The sequence below is a fragment of the Somniosus microcephalus genome, chromosome 20 (genome assembly GCF_052327205.1).
Source record: "Somniosus microcephalus isolate GS21.2 chromosome 20, FLI_Smic_1.0, whole genome shotgun sequence".
Lineage (NCBI taxonomy): Eukaryota > Metazoa > Chordata > Chondrichthyes > Squaliformes > Somniosidae > Somniosus > Somniosus microcephalus.
Window position 1 is genome coordinate 13291388 of NC_141006.1, and position 17365 is coordinate 13308752.

A 17365-nucleotide genomic window follows, 5' to 3' on the forward strand; every position below is an offset into this window, starting at 1 on the left:
TCAGGAAACACTTCTTCACACAAGGGGTCGTGGAAATCTGGAACTCTCTCCCCAAAAAGCTGCTGAGGCTGCGGGGGGTCAATTGAAAATGTCAAAACTGAGATTGCTAGATTTTTGTAAGGTAAGGATATTCAGGGTTACGGAGCCAAGGCGGGTAGATGGAGTTACGATACCGATCAGCCATGATCTAACTGAATGGCGGAACAGGCTCAAGGGGCCGAATGGCCTCCTCCTGTTCCTATCTTCCTAAAGACAGCACCTCAGGTCGATAAGGCCATTAAAAAAAGCTAATTAAATTCTAGATCCAATCAAAAGCTGTATAGAATATAAAAGCCAAGAGATAATGATGAACCCATATTAAACCTTAATAGGACCTCAGTGAGAGTGTGCAGAATTGGGCTGCACACCAGAGGAAGGTTATCGAGGCTTCAGAGAGGCTACAATTTAGATTCACTAGGATGCTGTCTGGTATGAGGAAATACAAGTACAAAGAATGGCTTGAAAAATTATGGAGCAATCTAACAGAAGTGCTTAAAATTCTGAAAAGGTGGGACAGGGTAGATTGAAGCGGACTGTTTCCAGACGTTGAGGGATCAAGAACGAGGGAACATAAATACAATATTCAATGTAAGAGAAACTTCAGTCACAGAGTTGTGAGGCCGTGGAATTTACTTCCAGGCTTACTGGTTGGGGCAGAAACGGTGTCAACATTCAAGATGAGATTGGATAGGTGGATGAAGGAAGAATGGATCGGGGAACAGGGCGGGTAAATGTGATCAGGACTGTTCACTATGTGGAGGGTAAACACCGACATGGACTGGATGAGCCAAATGGCCTCGCTCCATGTTGTAGCTTCTAGGAATTTCTCTGCCTGTATTATTCGGAGCTGAGAGCAGCTAGGCCTGGCCCTTTAAGCCCACAAAGTTTAATTGCTGTGAATAGGCACATCCTGAGGCTGATTAGAGGTGAATTGCTCTCTGTCTCTCTCTTCAAGTTGCCACTTGTCCATTGATGGGCTCCCGATCCGCTCAGCTGTGAATTGTAGTTGTTTTACGAGCTGTATTTGAATCAATGAGGTGCAGAGGCACATCTTCCAGTGTGACACACACTCTAGTGGCAACACCTTTCTATATACAGACACACACACACAGGGACTATAGGACAGGAACTCAAGACCTTGCATTGATGTCGTGCCTTTCACAACCTCAGGACATCTCAAAGCACTTTACAGCCAATGAAGTATATTTGAAGTGTAGTCACTGCACACAGCAAGGTCCCACCAACAGTAATGAGATAAATGGCCAGATAATCTACTTTTGGTGATGTTGGTTGAGGGATAAGTATTGACCAGGACACCAGGGAGAATTCCCCTTCGAATAATGCCATGTGATCTTTTACGTTCACAAGAGAGAGCAGACGGGGCTCAGTTTAACGTCTCATCCGAAAGACGGCACATCTGACAGTGCAGCACTCCCTCAGTACTCCACTGGGAGTGTCAGTCTAGCTTATGTGTTCCGGTCTCTGGAGTGGGGCTGGAACCCACAACCTCTGACCCAGAGCTGAAAGTGCCAGCATTGAGCCACAGCTGACACCTCAAGGGTTCAAACTCATTGCATCACCTCAGAACATCACCAGCTCCTGCAGCTGGTGCTTGTAAACACTTCCTAAGGGTGAATTAATACCACTAGTGGCACAGGAGGGACCAGAGCAGTCATGATCGCAGTGCCAGAGCACTACTCCAGAGAAGGCATCTGGGATGTGGTTCCTGGCACTGACTCTCACTGGGACACAGTTCCTGGCACTGACTCTCACTGGGACACAGTTCCTGGCACTGACTCTCACTGGGATGCAGTTCCTGGCACTGACTCTCACTGGGATGCAGTTCCTGGCACTGACTCTCACTGGGACACAGTTCCTGGCACTGACTCTCACTGGGACACAGTTCCTGGCACTGACTCTCACTGGGACACAGTTCCTGGCACTGACTCTCACTGGGACACAGTTCCTGGCACTGACTCTCACTGGGACATAGTCCCTGGCACTGACTCTCACTGGGACAGAGTTCCTAGCACTGACTGTCACTAGGACACAGTTCCTGGCACTGACTCTCACTGGGACACAGCTCCTAGCACTGACTCTCACTGGGACACAGTTCCTGGCACTGACTGTCACTGGGACACAGTTCCTGGCACTGAGTCTCACTGGGACACAGTTCCTAGCACTGACTGTCACTAGGACACAGTTCCTGGCACTGACTCTCACTGGGACACAGCTCCTAGCACTGAATCTCACTGGGACACAGTTCCTGGCACTGACTCTCACTGGGACACAGCTCCTAGCACTGAATCTCACTGGGACACAGTTCCTGGCACTGACTCTCACTGGGGTACAGTTCCTGGCACTGAATCTCACTGGGACACAGTTCCTGGCACTGACTCTCACTGGGGTACAGTTCCTGGCACTGACTCTCACTGGGACACAGTTCCTGGCACTGACTGTCACTGGGACACAGTTCCTGGCACTGAATCTCACTGGGACACAGTTCCTGGCACTGACTCTCACTGGGGTACAGTTCCTGGCACTGAGTCTCACTGGGACACAGTTCCTGGCACTGACTCTCACCAGGACACAGTTCCTGGCACTGACTGTCACTGGGACACAGTTCCTGGCACTGACTCTCACTGGGACACAGTTCCTGGCACTGACTCTCACTGGGGTAGTTACCAACATACTGGTTGCACTCCAGCATGGTGCCCAAGTAACTAATGACCATTTGCTGACACTCAGCTGAGGTCCGGCTAAATCCTGCAGTAGTTCTCAAACCAAGCAAATAGCTTTTCACATACACACGCACATTAAGGTGAGATGGGCATTGTGGTCACATCAACCCTGCATAAACCAGGGGTTTGTCATGTCCCCGGATCGTGGACAATAGTAATGATTTTCCAGTTAAATATCTGGAGTCATTGGGTCATTCCCACCCAGCTATTCAAAGGGCCTTACTCCATCTAGATCAGAAAGAAAGAAAGGCTTGCATTTATACAGCGCTTTTCACGGCCACCGGATGTCCCAAAGCGCTTTACAGCCAATGAAGTTGTTTCAGAAGGCAAATATCAATAGTTCCTGTCCACTAAACAGCCCACAACACTTTACAACTGATGTGTTTCCAAATTTGAGGAGATGACGGATAAAAATTCAGCATCATTCAGTGACCTCGAACATGTCCGTCAGCCCCCAGGTATAATATTCGATCAATGAAAGTGGGCTTCACACAATGAGTTAGGTACTGGATTATCATCGTTGGGATTTGGGTTCAAATTCAGCCCCGACTGGTGGGATGAAACTCTCCCCTATCTGTAGGGCCTTCTGTGAAATGGGTTTGGGCAATCTCAACACAGCTTCCAATGGACAATAGGCCCGTCACATCAACTGTCCCGAGCATGGCATAGTTGGCACCATAATTAGCAACTTGAAAGGGCAATGCAATGGAGGGAGCTCTTCCGAGGTGGTGGCTGAGGCTCCTGGTTGGCGCAGAGGGAACTTTAATCCGCATTTAACTGTAACAGATCTGGGAGCACTTGCTGCGACACTGAGTGCCCAGAATAGAAAGTGTTCCATTCCCCAGCACTAACACTCTTCATCTCTCTGTATTTCTGGCTGTTATTGGATCCCTTCAATCTCTATTATGCATTGATTGACCTGGAAGTACTCACCTGTTTGCCAAGCTGAGTTTGGGATGCAGGCTGTGTGCCTGTGTAGTTCCTTGATCCTGGTATTCCATCATCTGGGACAGCTGCTTCGAGCTGGCCAGGTTGAGCAGTCAAGCACGGCCCACATCCATCGCCCTGTATTGTAAAGAGAAAGGTGTGAGTTGCAGTGCTGATCGCCACACCTCTAACAACCCACGCTGGCAATAACATGCCCTCCGGCAGCCTGGAATTCACCCTCAAATAATTCGACAGTGGCCGTGTGGGCTCATCGAATTGTGGCCCCAGGCTTGCAGTTTCTTCCTGAGCCACTCTACCCCTCCATTCCTTCTCCACAACTGTCTCCCTAACTGGACATTGCCTCGTGGACACTCCAAGCTGACTCCACCCAGTCTACAAGTCAACTTCATCTCACCACAGGACCACAGACTTTAACTTTGGACTCTCTGATACCGTCTGCTCCCCGTCCTCTGTTTATGAGCAGGAAGTGTCTCTCCTAATCTCTGCTGGGTCTATGTAACCTGAATTCCCTCGGTGTCCATTTGTGTGTGAAGTTTGGTTGCCTGTCCAGACCCAAGCCCATTAGTTCTATCTCCTTTTTTTCCTCTTGGCCGTTCCTGAGCTCTTCTCTCCTGTCTCCCCACCTTCCTGTCACCCAGTCAGGCCACCTTTCATTTCTCTGCTCCTGGGTACTTCAACCCATTACTACTCCTCTGCCTTGCTAATCTCCTGCCGCTGTTCCTGGCTTGAATCCCTCCTGGAAAAACCCAGTGCTACCCTTCATGCCTCTATCAACACTCTCCGAAGGGCCCATCAAGGCCCCTGTTGCTGCCTCTTTACGAGCACCAACCTCCACTTTCGTTGATCTTCCCACCCAGGGCATCCACTGGGGGCTTATTTTGCCAATCTCCATTCACCATGAAATGTCTGCAGCATCAATCTGCTCAACCCCTCTCTCACCTCCACTTTCAATGCCCTTGTCCCTAGTAAAACCTTTACCTTCTCCCATCCTGCTCGTGCCCCCTGGTGTGGCCCCCTCACCTTCACTCCCTCAATTCTTTGCTCTCCTTTTCCAAAATTATCCACGACTCCAGGATCATCCTGGTGTGCAGTGTTAACCCCAACTTCTTTTCTCCACTACCAACCATCTTCTTAAATTCCTGTCCCCAGCCTCCTCCACCCTCACCTCTAACAAGTACGAGGAGCTCATGGACTTCTTTCTCACTAAAGTTGAGACCATCCGTTCAGCTGCCTTTGCCACTTCTCCACTTCCCCACCAAGTCAAACATCCCTCCAGGCTTCCCCCTGCCCACGCCCTGATCCCAGAGGGAGAGGGAGAGCAATAGTGATAGGGGATTCAATAGTTAGTGGAGCAGACTGGCGTTTCTGCGGCCGCAGACGTGACTCCGAGATGGTATGTTGCCTCCCTGGTTCCAGGATCATGGATGTCACTGAATGGCTGCAGGGCATTCTGAGGGGGAAGGGTGAACAGCCAGAGGTCGTGGTCTATATCGGTACCAACGACATAGGTAGGAAGAGGGATGAGGTCCTGCAGGCAGAGTTTAGAGCGCTAGGAAAGAGGTTAAAAAGCAGGACCTCAAAGGTAGTTATCTCCAGATTACTACCAGTGCCATGTGCTAGTGAGTACAGAAATAGGAAGACAGAGCAGATGAATGCGTGGCTGGACAGATGGTGTAGGAGGGAGGGCTTTAGATTCCTGAAAAATTAGAACCGTTTCTGGGGGAGGTGGGACCTCTACAAGCCAGACGGGTTGCACCTCAACGGGAACGGGACCAGTATCTTCGTGGGAGGGTTTACTAGTGCTGTTGGGGAGAGTTTAAACTAGCTTGGCAGGGGGATGGGAACCTAAGTATAGAATCAATAGGGAGGGAAGAAAAACTGGAATTGAAAAACAAAAACGTAGAAAGTAAATTGGAAGGACAGAGGAATCAAGGGTTAGATAGTAGTCAGCAAGAAAACGTCCCTGTACTAAATGGTATAAACTTCAATGCAAGGAGTATAGCGAACAAGGCAGATGAGCTGAGGGCACAGGTAGATACTTGGGACTATGATATTATAGCTATTACAGAGACGTGGCTGAAAGAGGGGCAGGTATGGCAGCTCAACATTCCTGGTTACAGGATTTTCAGACGGGATAAAGAGGGAGGTAAAAAGGGAGGGGGGGTCACGGTATTGATTAAAGAAACTATTACAGCTGTGAGGAGGGATGATATGTTGGAGGGATCATCAAACGAGGCCATATGGGTCGAACTGAAAAACAAAAAAAGGGCGATCACACTGCTGGGAATGTACTACAGACCCCCAAACAGTGAGAGGGAGATAGAAGAACAAATATGTAGACAAATTTCAGAGAAGTGCAAAAACTATAGGGCAGTAATAGTAGGGGATTTCAACTAGCCCAATATTAACTGGGATACAATTAGTGTGAAGGGTATAGAGGGTGCGGAATTCCTAAAATGCATCCAGGAGAACTTTTTTAGCCAGTATGTAGCAAGCCCAACGAGGGAGGGGGCGGTTCTGGACTTAGTTTTAGGGAATGAAGCTGGGCAGGTAAAAGGCGTATCAGTGGGGCAGCATTTTGGTGCTAGTAACCATAATTCTGATTTAAGGTAGTTATGGAAAAGGACAAGGATAGGCCAGGAATAAAAATTCTAAATTGGGGAAAAGCAAATTTTGCTAAGCTCAGAGGGGATTTAGCCATAGTGGACTGGAAACAGCTACTAGAAGGTAAATCAGTGTCAGAGCAGTGGGAGGCATTCAAGGAGGAGATCTGGAGGGTTCAGACCAAATATGTGCCCTTAAAGAAAAAAGGTGTGACTAACAAATCTAGAGCCCCTGGATGTCTAGAGACATACAGGGTAGGATAAAGAAAAAAAGGGAGGCATATGACAGATACCAAGGGCTAAATACTCCAGAATCTTTAGAGGAGTACAGAAAGTGCAGGAGTACAATTAAAAAGGATATTAGGAAAGCAAAGAGAGAGCATGAAAAATTCTTGGCAAGTAAAATCAAGGAAAACCCAAATATGTTTTATAAATATATTAAGAGTAAGAGGATAACTAAAGAAAGGGTAGGGCCTATTAGAGATCATGAGGGTAATCTGTGTGTGGAGGCGGGAGATGTCAGTAGGGCTCTTAATGATTACTTTGCGTATGTTTTCACAAAGGAGAGGGGCGAAGCAGACATTGCTATCGGGGGGGGAGGAGTGTGAAATATTAGATGAAATAAACAGAGAGAGAGGAAGTATTAAGGGGTTTAGCAGCTTTAAAAGTGGATAAATCCCCAGGCCTGGATGAAATATATCCAAGGCTGTTAAATGAAGCAAAAGAGGAAATAGCAGAGGCCCTGACCATCATTTTTTAATCCTCTTTGGCTTCAGGTGTGGTGCCGGAGGACTGGAGGACTGCTAATGTGGTACCCTTGTTTAAAAAGGGGGAAAAGGATAGACCAAGTCATTACAGGCCAGCCAGCCTAACCTCGGTGGTGGGAAAATTATTGGAAAAAATTCTGAAGGACAGGATAAATCTTCATTTAGAAAGACACGGATTAATCAAGGATCGTCAGCACGGATTTGTTACAGGAAGGTCGTGTCTGACAAACTTGATTGAATTTTTTGAGGAGGTAACAAGGAGGGTAGATGAGGGTAGCGTGTTTGATGTAGTGTATATGGACTTTAGCAAGGTCACAAAGTTAAAAGCCCATGGGATCCAAGGGAAAGTGGCAAGTTGGATTCAAACTGGCTCAGAGACAGGAAGCAGAGGGTAATGGTTGATGGGTGTTTTTGTGAATGGAAGGCTGTTTCCAGTGGGGTTCCGCAGGGCTCAGTACTAGGTCCCTTGCTTTTTGTGGTATATATCAATGATCTAGACTTGAATACAGGGGGTATGATTGCAGAAGTTTGCAGATCGGCTGTGTGGTTGATACTGAGGAAGAAAACTGTAGACTGCAGGAAGATATCAATACATTGGTCAGGTGGGCAGAACAGTGGCAAATGGAATTCAATCCGGAGAAGTGTGGGGTAATGCATTTGGGGTGTGCTAACAAGGAAAGGGAATACACATTAAATGGTAGGACACTGAGTAGTGTAGAGGAACAAAGGGACCTTGGAGTGCATGTCCACAGATCCCTGAAGGTAGCAGGCCAGGTAGATAAAGTGGTTAAGAAGGCATACAGAATGCTTGCCTTTGTTAGCCCTGGCATAGAATACAAGAGCAGGGGGGGTTATGCTTCAACTGTATAAAACAATAGCTAGGCCTCAGCTAGAGTACTGCGTGGAGTTCTGGTCACCACATTACAAGAAAAATGTGATCGCACTAGAGAGGGTACAGAGGAGATTTACAAGGATGTTGCCAGGAGTAGAGAATCTTAGCTATGAGGAAAGATTGGCTAGGCTGGGTCTGTTTTCCTGGGAACAGAGGAGGCTGAAGGGAGACCTTATTGAGGTGTATAAAATTACAGAATATGGGGCATTGATAAAGTGGATAGAAAGGACCTATTTCCCTTAGCAGAGGTCCAAAGATGTGCGGGTTAGGATGATTGGCTGTGATAAATTGACCCTTAGTGTTAGGGGGATCAAATACGTGGGGTTACGGGGATAGGGTGGGATATGTGTCGGTGCAGGCTCGATGGGCCGAAATGGCCTCTATCTGCACTGTGGGGTTTCTGTGATTTCTGTGAGGGGTCAAAAAACAGATTTAAAGTAATTGGTGGAAGGTTTAGAGGGGATTTGAGGGGAAATGTTTTCACCAGAGGGTTGTGGGGGTCTGGAACTCACTGTCTGAAAGGGTGGTAGAGGCAGGAACCCTAACCACATTTAAAAATACTTGGATGTGCACTTGGGATGCTGTAACCCGCAGGGCTACGGACCAAGAGCTGGGAAGTGGGATTAGGCTGGATAGCTCTTTGTTGGCCGGCGCGGACACGATGGGCCGAAATGGCCTCCTTCCGTGCTGTAACTTTCTATGATTCTTTGATCCTTGTCTAGTTATTCTCTTATCTCCTCCCATTCACTCTACGAGCTCATCTCGTCAAAGAGACTCACCTCGAGCTGACCACCCCAATTCCCTTCCTGCCCCCCATTCTACCCCGTTTGCCTGAGCCTCCACTTATTTCTTATTAAGCCTCTGTGAAGTGTCTTGGGCTGTTTTAAAATCGAGACAAAGGCAACTTGTTGTTGTTATAATGTGATTCAAACAGAGAGAATTCACTGAGAATGAAAGATCGAACTTGCATTTCTGCAGCACCTGTCACCACCTCAGCACGTTCCAATGCAGCTTACAGACAATGAAGGGCTTTGGAAGTTCTGTAATGTAGTGAATCATGGCAGCCAATTTGCACACAGCAAGGTCCCAGAAATATTAATGAGATCAATGACCAGGTGATCTGTTAGACTGATGAGGGTTAAGAGATAAATAATGGCCGGGACACCGGGGAGAACTCGCCTGCTCGTCTTCAAATATAACCACGGGATCTTTTACATCCACAGAGGGCAAACAGAGCTTTGCTTTAACATCTCATTCGAAAGACGGCACCTCCGACAGTGCAGCACTCCCTCAGTAATGCACTGGAGTGTCAGCCTGAATTATGAGCTCAGAACTCGGGAGTGGGATTTGAACCCACAACTTTCTGACTCAGAGGTGAGAGGGTCACTGCTGAAACTGACCAATGGCTACGGAACAAAGCAGTGAATCAGTCCCGAGGTCACGGCAGAAAAGAAATCCTACAATTCCTTGCAACAAAATGTAATACAAACCTTTTCTCCTTTGAGTCCCGGGCCTCCTGTGATCCCTGGATCTCCGCGATCGCCCTTAAAAACAGACGAGAGTGTGGAAGGAAACACAATACCCAGGGCAACACAGTGATTGGTTTAAAACATTGGGACAACATTCAGCCAAAAAGCAACTTCCCAAATATTTTTATCTCTCGTCCCGCCCCCTCTCAAAGTCCATGGCTCAGACTGGGATACAGTTCCACAGGTAATGACTGAGACTGGGATACAGTTTCACAGGTAATGACTTGGACTGAGATACAGTTCCACAGGTAATGACTCGGACTGGGACACAGTTCCACAGGTAATGACTCGGACAGGGATACAGTTCCACAGGTAATGACGGAGACTGGGATACAGTTCCACGGGTAATGACTCGGACTGGGATACAGTTCCACAGGTAATGACTCGGACTGAGATACAGTTCCACAGGTAATGACTGAGACTGGGATACAGTTCCACAGGTAATGACTCGGACTGGGATACAGTTCCACAGGTAATGACTCGGACTGGGATACAGTTCCACAGGTAATGACTCGGACTGGGATACAGTTCCACAGGTAATGACTGAGACTGAGATACAGTTCCACAGGTAATGACTGAGACTGGGATACAGTTCCACAGGTAATGACTCGGACAGGGATACAGTTCCACAGGTAATGACTCGGACAGGGATACAGTTCCACAGGTAATGACTGAGACTGGGATACAGTTCCACAGGTAATGACTCGGACTGGGATACAGTTCCACAGGTAATGACTCGGACAGGGATACAGTTCCACAGGTAATGACTGAGACTGAGATACAGTTCCACAGGTAATGACTGAGACTGGGATACAGTTCCACAGGTAATGACTGAGACTGGGATACAGTTCCACAGGTAATGACTCAGAATGGGATACAGTTCCACAGGTAATGACTCGGACTGGGATACAGTTCCACAGGTAATGACTCGGACAGGGATACAGTTCCACAGGTAATGACGGAGACTGGGATACAGTTCCACGGGTAATGACTCGGACTGGGATACAGTTCCACAGGTAATGACTCGGACAGGGATACAGTTCCACAGGTAATGACTGAGACTGGGATACAGTTCCACAGGTAATGACTGAGACTGGGATACAGTTCCACAGGTAATGACTCAGAATGGGATACAGTTCCACAGGTAATGACTCAGAATGGGATACAGTTCCACAGGTAATGACTCGGACAGGGATACAGTTCCACAGGTAATGACTCCGACAGGGATACAGTTCCACCGGCAATGACTCGGACTGGGATACAGATCCATAGGTAATGACTGAGACTGGGATATAGTTCCACAGGTAATGACTTGGACTGGGATATAGTTTCACAGGTAATGACTCGGACTGGGATACAGATCCACAGGTAATGACTCGGAGTGGGATACATTTCCACAGGTGATGACTTGGACTGAGATACAGATCCACAGGTAATGACTCGGAATGGGATACAGTTCCACAGGTAATGACTCGGACTGGGATACAGTTCCACAGGTAATGACTCGGACTGGGATACAGTTCCACAGGTAATGACTCAGACTCGGAGACAGTTCCATAGGTAATGACTCGGACTGGGATACAGTTCCACAGGTAATGAGTTGGAATGGGATACAGTTCCACAGGTAATGACTCGGACTGGGATACAGATCCACAGGTAATGACTTGGACTGGGATACAGTTCCACAGGTAATGACTCGGACTGGGATACAGTTCCACAGGTAATGACACCGACTGGGATAAAGTTCCACAGGTAATGACTCCGACTGGGATACAATTCCACAGGTAATGTCTCGGAGTGGGATACAGTTCCACAGGTTATGACTCCAACTGGGATACAGTTCCACAGGTAATGACTCGGACTGGGATAAAGTTCCACAGGTTATGACTCCAACTGGAATACAGTTCCACAGTTAATGACTCGGACTGGGATAAAGTTCCACAGGTAATGACTCCGACTGGGATACAGTTCCACAAGTTATGACTCCGACTGGAATACAGTTCCACAGGTAATGACTCGGACTGGGATACAGTACCACAGGTAATGACTCGGACTGGGATACAATTCCGCAAGTTATGACTCTGACTGGAATACAGTTCCGCAGGTAATGACTCAGACTGGGATACAGTTCCACAAGTTATGACTCCGACTGGAATACAGTTCCACAGGTAGTAACTCTTCCCGTTGCAATTCTACACGTCTGAGCTAAAAAAAAACCTTGCATCATGGGAGGCATCTTTATTGAGGCTGAGTCTCCTGCTCCTCGAGGTTTTGCTCGCCAGCTCTGAGTGGTTTAGCATGGCTCCAGGCAGTAAGCTAGACACCCTGCTCTGGAGATTTTATAACAAGTAGAATTAGCACCCAATCCCCTTCCCCTCTCTGGGAGGTGAGCTGTGGAAGCTGGGGAAAGTTGATAAGTGAGAGTTAGCGACTCAAGCACTTACCTTGTTGCCGTTTTCGCCCTCATGCCCAGGGAGCCCCTGATTACCACGCTTGCCCTGTCACCAACACAAGAAAATACAGCTTTGGTAAAGGGTGACAAAAATTTATAGATTAAAGAAAGAAAGACTGGTATTTATATCGTGCCTTTCACGACCTGAGGACGTCCCAAAGCACTTTACTGTCAGTGAAATACTTTTGAAGTGTCGTCTCTGTTGTAATGTAGGAAACGCTGTGGTCAATTTGCGCCCAGCAAGGTCCCACAAACAGCAATGAGATAATGATCAGTTCATCTGTTTTAGTGATGTATATTGAGGGATAAATATTGGCCAGGACACCGGGGAGAATTCCCCTACTCCATGGCATTTTTATGTTCACCTGAGAGGGCAGATAGGGCATCGGTTTAATGTCTCATCCAAAAGACGGCACCCGAACCGTGCATCACTCCCTCAGTACTGCCCTGGAGTGTCAGCCTAAGTTATGTGTTCAAGTCTCTGGAGTGGGACTTGACCCCACAACCTTCTGACTCAGAGGTGAGAATGCTACTCACTGAGACACGGCTGGCATCAAATCAAACATTGGTACCTGTGACTTATCTGTCTGAGGACGTGTCTGTTTTGAAAGGGTCCAAGACTGGAGGTCCTGATGGCACTCGGAGCTTGCAGAGTATTGCTGATGCCAGCTGGGAGGATCCTTCATTGCGGAAGATTCTCCGACCTTCACCTTCTCATCATCGCTGAAAATTCCTCACAGGAAACAAAAGGGGGAGATTTTCCTCTACCTTGGTCCTGGGGACTTTCCAGAGGAAGTTGGGGGCAGATTTGTTTCCTCAGGTCTCCCCTTTGCCTGCACCAACCCCACACCCCCTCGCGCGATATCCTGGGGCCTCCCCAGCCAGTGTAAGTGGGCCTGTCGCAGGCCCCAGCCTCAGAGTGCCTATTCCAATGATGGGGGAGGGCGCCCTGACCTCCTGTACTTTCACCCGGTCAACACCCCAACAGAGGCCCACCTGTGAAAACCAGGCACAAAGGCCAGCACCTGACCCCCATAGACTGAGGGGTCATTGGGGATCTGTGAGTGGACTGACGACTTCAAGGTAACATTTCAACCTCACCCCCTCCTCCCCAGGACAATTTGTTCTCCAGCAGCAGCCAGAAGGCTTCAGTCTCGAGGCCACTGATCGGCCGGCAGCTCCACTCCCATTTTCTTTCCGATTTACAGGTGAAACCCAGGCTGAGGAGACAGTCTGCCCGGGTCATGTAAAAGGTCACTGGGGAGGAAAACCAGGGGCAGCTGCCTCCTCACTGGCATAACACACTGGGCAGTCATGGTGCGAAACATAACCCTGATATAAATGATCAATGATTCAGGATGTTTGTCTTAATTCTTTTTAAATTACATGGTTATTCCTGTGAAACAAACAGTTTAGAAGAGTGTCTGAATCCTTTTAGACCTAGAATAAGTCTCTCTGCACATTGTCCCATCAAACACTCCCAGGGCAGGTACAGCACAGGTTAGATACAGAGTGAAGCTCCCTCTACACTGTTCCATCAAACCCTCCCAGGGCAGGTACAGCACGGGTTAGATACAGAGTAAAGCTCCCTCTACACTGTCCCATCAAACACTCCCAGGGCAGGTACAGCACAGGTTAGATATAGAGTGAAGCTCCCTCTACACTGTCCCATCAAAACCTCCCAGGGCAGGTACAGCACGGGTTAGATACAGAGTAAAGCTCCCTCTACACTGTCCCATCAAACCCTCCCAGGGCAGGTACAGCACGGGTTAGATACAGAGTAAAGCTCCCTCTACACTGTCCAATCAAACACTGCCAGGGTAGGTACAGCACGGGTTAGATACAGAGTAAAGCTCCTTCTACACTGTCCCATCAAACACTCCCAGGGCAGGTACAGCACGGGTTAGATGCAGAGTATCCTTCTACACTGTCCCATCAAACTCTCCCAGGGCTGGCACAGCACAGGTTAGATACAGAGTAAAGCTCCCTCTACACTGTCCCATCAAACACTCCCAGGGCAGGTACAGCATAATAGGTAAATACAAAGTAAGTGTTTTTATGCTAGGGACTCACCCATGGGGCTGAGGCTGCCTCACCCTCATTGCATACAGGAGCCTAACAGCCAGCAGAGAGAGGAGACTTTCAACCCTTTAGCTTGAGCTAGATTGAAAACTGGGGCCCAGCGAGCAAAGCCAGAGTGCACAGCTCAGTCTGCTGTGATGGCAGTTTCACTGTTTCTTGCAGCTGAATCCTTGTCTCTGGTGCTAGCACTTCATTTCGCTCTGTATGAAGGCTTGGTTTTACGTTCTGTGTTGGTCCTACTGCGACTGATGTGAGATAGGATATAGTAAAGTAAATGAGAAATGATCACTGTACTCACGGTTTTCCCAGTGGATCCTTGCTTGCCAATGTCACCCTGCAAAATGGAGACTTGTCACTTGAATAGTGTACAACAGCCAGCGATTCGAGTCTAATAAATGGCTCTATTTTCCTACACACTCAGTTATCCAGACTTGGCCCAACCTGATTAGCCGCAGATTCACATTTACACAATGGTTAAACTAACCCGGTGCTTTTCACTAACCTTTCACTAACTAAACTGCAAAAAGAGAATACGAGAAAAAGCTTGCGAGGGATATCAAGGACAACACTAAAGGTTTTTAGAAATATATTAAGAGAGAGAGGGTGGCTAAGAGTAACGTGGGCACCTTAATGACAGGCACAGGTCACACTGTAATTGGAAATCAGTCTTCACAGCAGAGGATGAGGGTAAAATACCAGAGGTACAAGGAAAACTGAAACTAAATCAAGGGGAGGAACTAACTCGATTCAATACAAGTAAAAATATGGTGATGGAGAAACTCATGAGATTAAAGATAGACAAATCTCCAGGACCTGATGGTTTCCACCCCAGGGTATTACATAAGAACATAAGAACATAAGAAATAGGAGCAGGAGTAGACCATACGGCCCCTCGGGCCTGCTCCGCCATTCAATAGGATCATGGCTGATCTGAATCTAGACTCACGTCCACTTCCCTGCCCTCTCCCCGTAACCCCTAATTCCCTTATCTGCTAGGAAAATGTCTATCTCCATTTTAAATTTATTTAATGTTGCAGCTTCCACAGCTGTCTGGGGTAGCAAATTCCATAGATTTACAACCCTCTGAGTGAAGAAGTTTCTCCTCATCTCAGTTTTGAAAGGGCAGCCCCTTATTCGAAGATTATGCCCCCTAGTTCTAATCTCACCCATCAGTGGAAACATCCTCACCGCATCCACCCGATCAAGCCCCCTCACAATCTTATATGTTTCGATAAGATCTCCTCTCATTCTTCTGAACTCCAACGAGTAGAGTCCCAACCTACTCAACCTTTCCTCATACATCAATCCCCTCATCTCTGGAATCAACCGAGTGAACCTTCTCTGAACCGCCTCGAGAGCAAGTATATCTTTTCTTAAATATGGAAACCAAAACTGCATGCAGTATTCCAGGTGTGGCCTCACCAATACCCTGTATAACTGCAGCAAGACTTCCCTGTTTTTATACTCCATCCCCCTTGCAATAAAAGCCAAGATTCCATTGGCCTTCCTGATCACCTGCTGTACCTGCATACTAACTTTTTGTGTTTCATGCACCAGGACCCCCAGATCCCTTTGTACTGCAGCACTTTGCAGTTTCTCTCCATTTAGATAATAACTTGCTCTTTGATTTTTTCTGCCAAAGTGCATAACCTCACACTTTCCAACAGTATATTGCATCTGCCAAATCTCTGCCCACTCACTTAGCCTGTCTATGTTCTTTTGCAGGTTTTTTATGTCCTCCTCACTCACTGCTTTCCCTCCCATCTTTGTATCGTCGGCAAACTTGGATATGTTGCACTCGGTCCCTTCCTCCAAATCATTAATATAGATTGTAAAGAGTTGGGGTCCCAGCTCTGACCCCTGCAGAACACCATTAGTTACTGATTGCCAGCCCGAGAACGAATCATTTATCCCAACTCTTTGTTTTCTGTTAGATAGCCAATCTTCCACCCATGCCAGTATATTACCCCCAATCCCGTGATTTTTTATCTTGATCAGTAATCTTTTGTGTGGAACCTTGTCAAATGCCTTCAAAGAAGGAAGTGAGGAAATTGTAGATGCTTTAGTCATGATCTTCCAAAACTCTCTCGATTCAGGGATTGTCCCCTTGGATTGGAAAATTATGAATGTCACTCCATTATTTAAGAAGGGCAAGAGAGATAAACTAGGAAATTATAGACCTATTAGTCTAACGTCAGTTGTGGGGAATTTACTAGAATCTATTATTAGGGACAGAGGGACTGAGCATTTGGACAATATGAGCTGATCAGAGAGAGCCATCGTGGATTGTAAAGGGCAAGTCATGTCTAACGAACCTAGTTGAATTTTTTGAGGAGGTAACAAACGTGGTAGCTAAGCGAGTGTCTATGGATGTTATTTACAGGACTTCCAGAAGGCTTTCGACAAGGTTCCTCATAACTGTTAACAAAATTGAGAGCACATGGACTACTCTGTTTTTGCAACAATCTTCCCTGATCTCCGTGTTTATGTATCCTGCTGCTTTATCACTGCTACCTGAAGGTCCATAAACAACTCCCACTAAAGTCTTGGATCCATTTATATTCTTCAATTCTACCCCGACTGTTCCTACTTCCTGCTCACCCTTACTGATACCCCCTCTTTCTAATGCTGTAATAGTGTCCCTTATCATAGGAATACAGGAACATAGGAACAAGGAGTAGGCCATTCAGCCCCTCGAGCATGTTCTGCCATTCAATGAGATCATGGCTGATCTGTGCCCTAACTCCATATGCCCACCTTTGGCCCATATCCCTTAATACCTTTAGTTAACAAAAATCTATCAATCTCAGATTTAAAATTAACAACTGATCTAGCATCAATTGTCATTTACGAAAGAGTGTTCCAAACTTCTACCACCCTTTGTGTGTAGAAATGTTTCCTAATGTCACTCCTGAAAGGTCTGGCTCTAATTTTTAGACTCTGCCCCCTAGTCCTAGAATCCCCAAACAGCGGAAATAGTTTCTCCCTATCTCCCCTATCTGTTCCCCTTAATATCTTGAAACCTTCGATCAGATCACCCCTTAACCTTCTAAATTCTAGGGAATACAACCTTAATTTGTGTAATCTTTCCTCGTAACCTAACCCTTGAAGACCGGGTATCATTCTGGTAACCCTACGCTGCACTCCCTCTAAGGCCAATATATCCTTCCTAAGGTTGTTCAGACTCCGCACGAGCCTCCTCCCACTCCAATTACCTCTTCCCACCCTGTTGAGTAAGATAACCACGACACTACTGAACTGATCAATATTATCTGAACTAAACAGTTTCTTTGCTGACGTGCAGTTTTGAAT

General features: G+C 47.1%; 1 protein-coding gene across 7 annotated transcripts in view; it reads right to left on the minus strand.

The window, feature by feature from the left end:
- Positions 1-17365, minus strand: part of col16a1 (collagen, type XVI, alpha 1) — a 636201-nt gene that overhangs the window by 225704 nt on the left and 393132 nt on the right. For all 7 annotated transcript variants that reach the window (XM_085962342.1, XM_085962338.1, XM_085962337.1 and 4 more), the window contains 4 exons: positions 14352-14387; positions 11964-12017; positions 9481-9534; positions 3714-3845 (listed from right to left, as the gene is read on the minus strand). In XM_085962342.1, coding sequence (XP_085818468.1) covers positions 3714-3845; positions 9481-9534; positions 11964-12017; positions 14352-14387 — 276 coding nt within the window. The remainder of the gene's footprint in view (positions 1-3713; positions 3846-9480; positions 9535-11963; positions 12018-14351; positions 14388-17365) is intronic.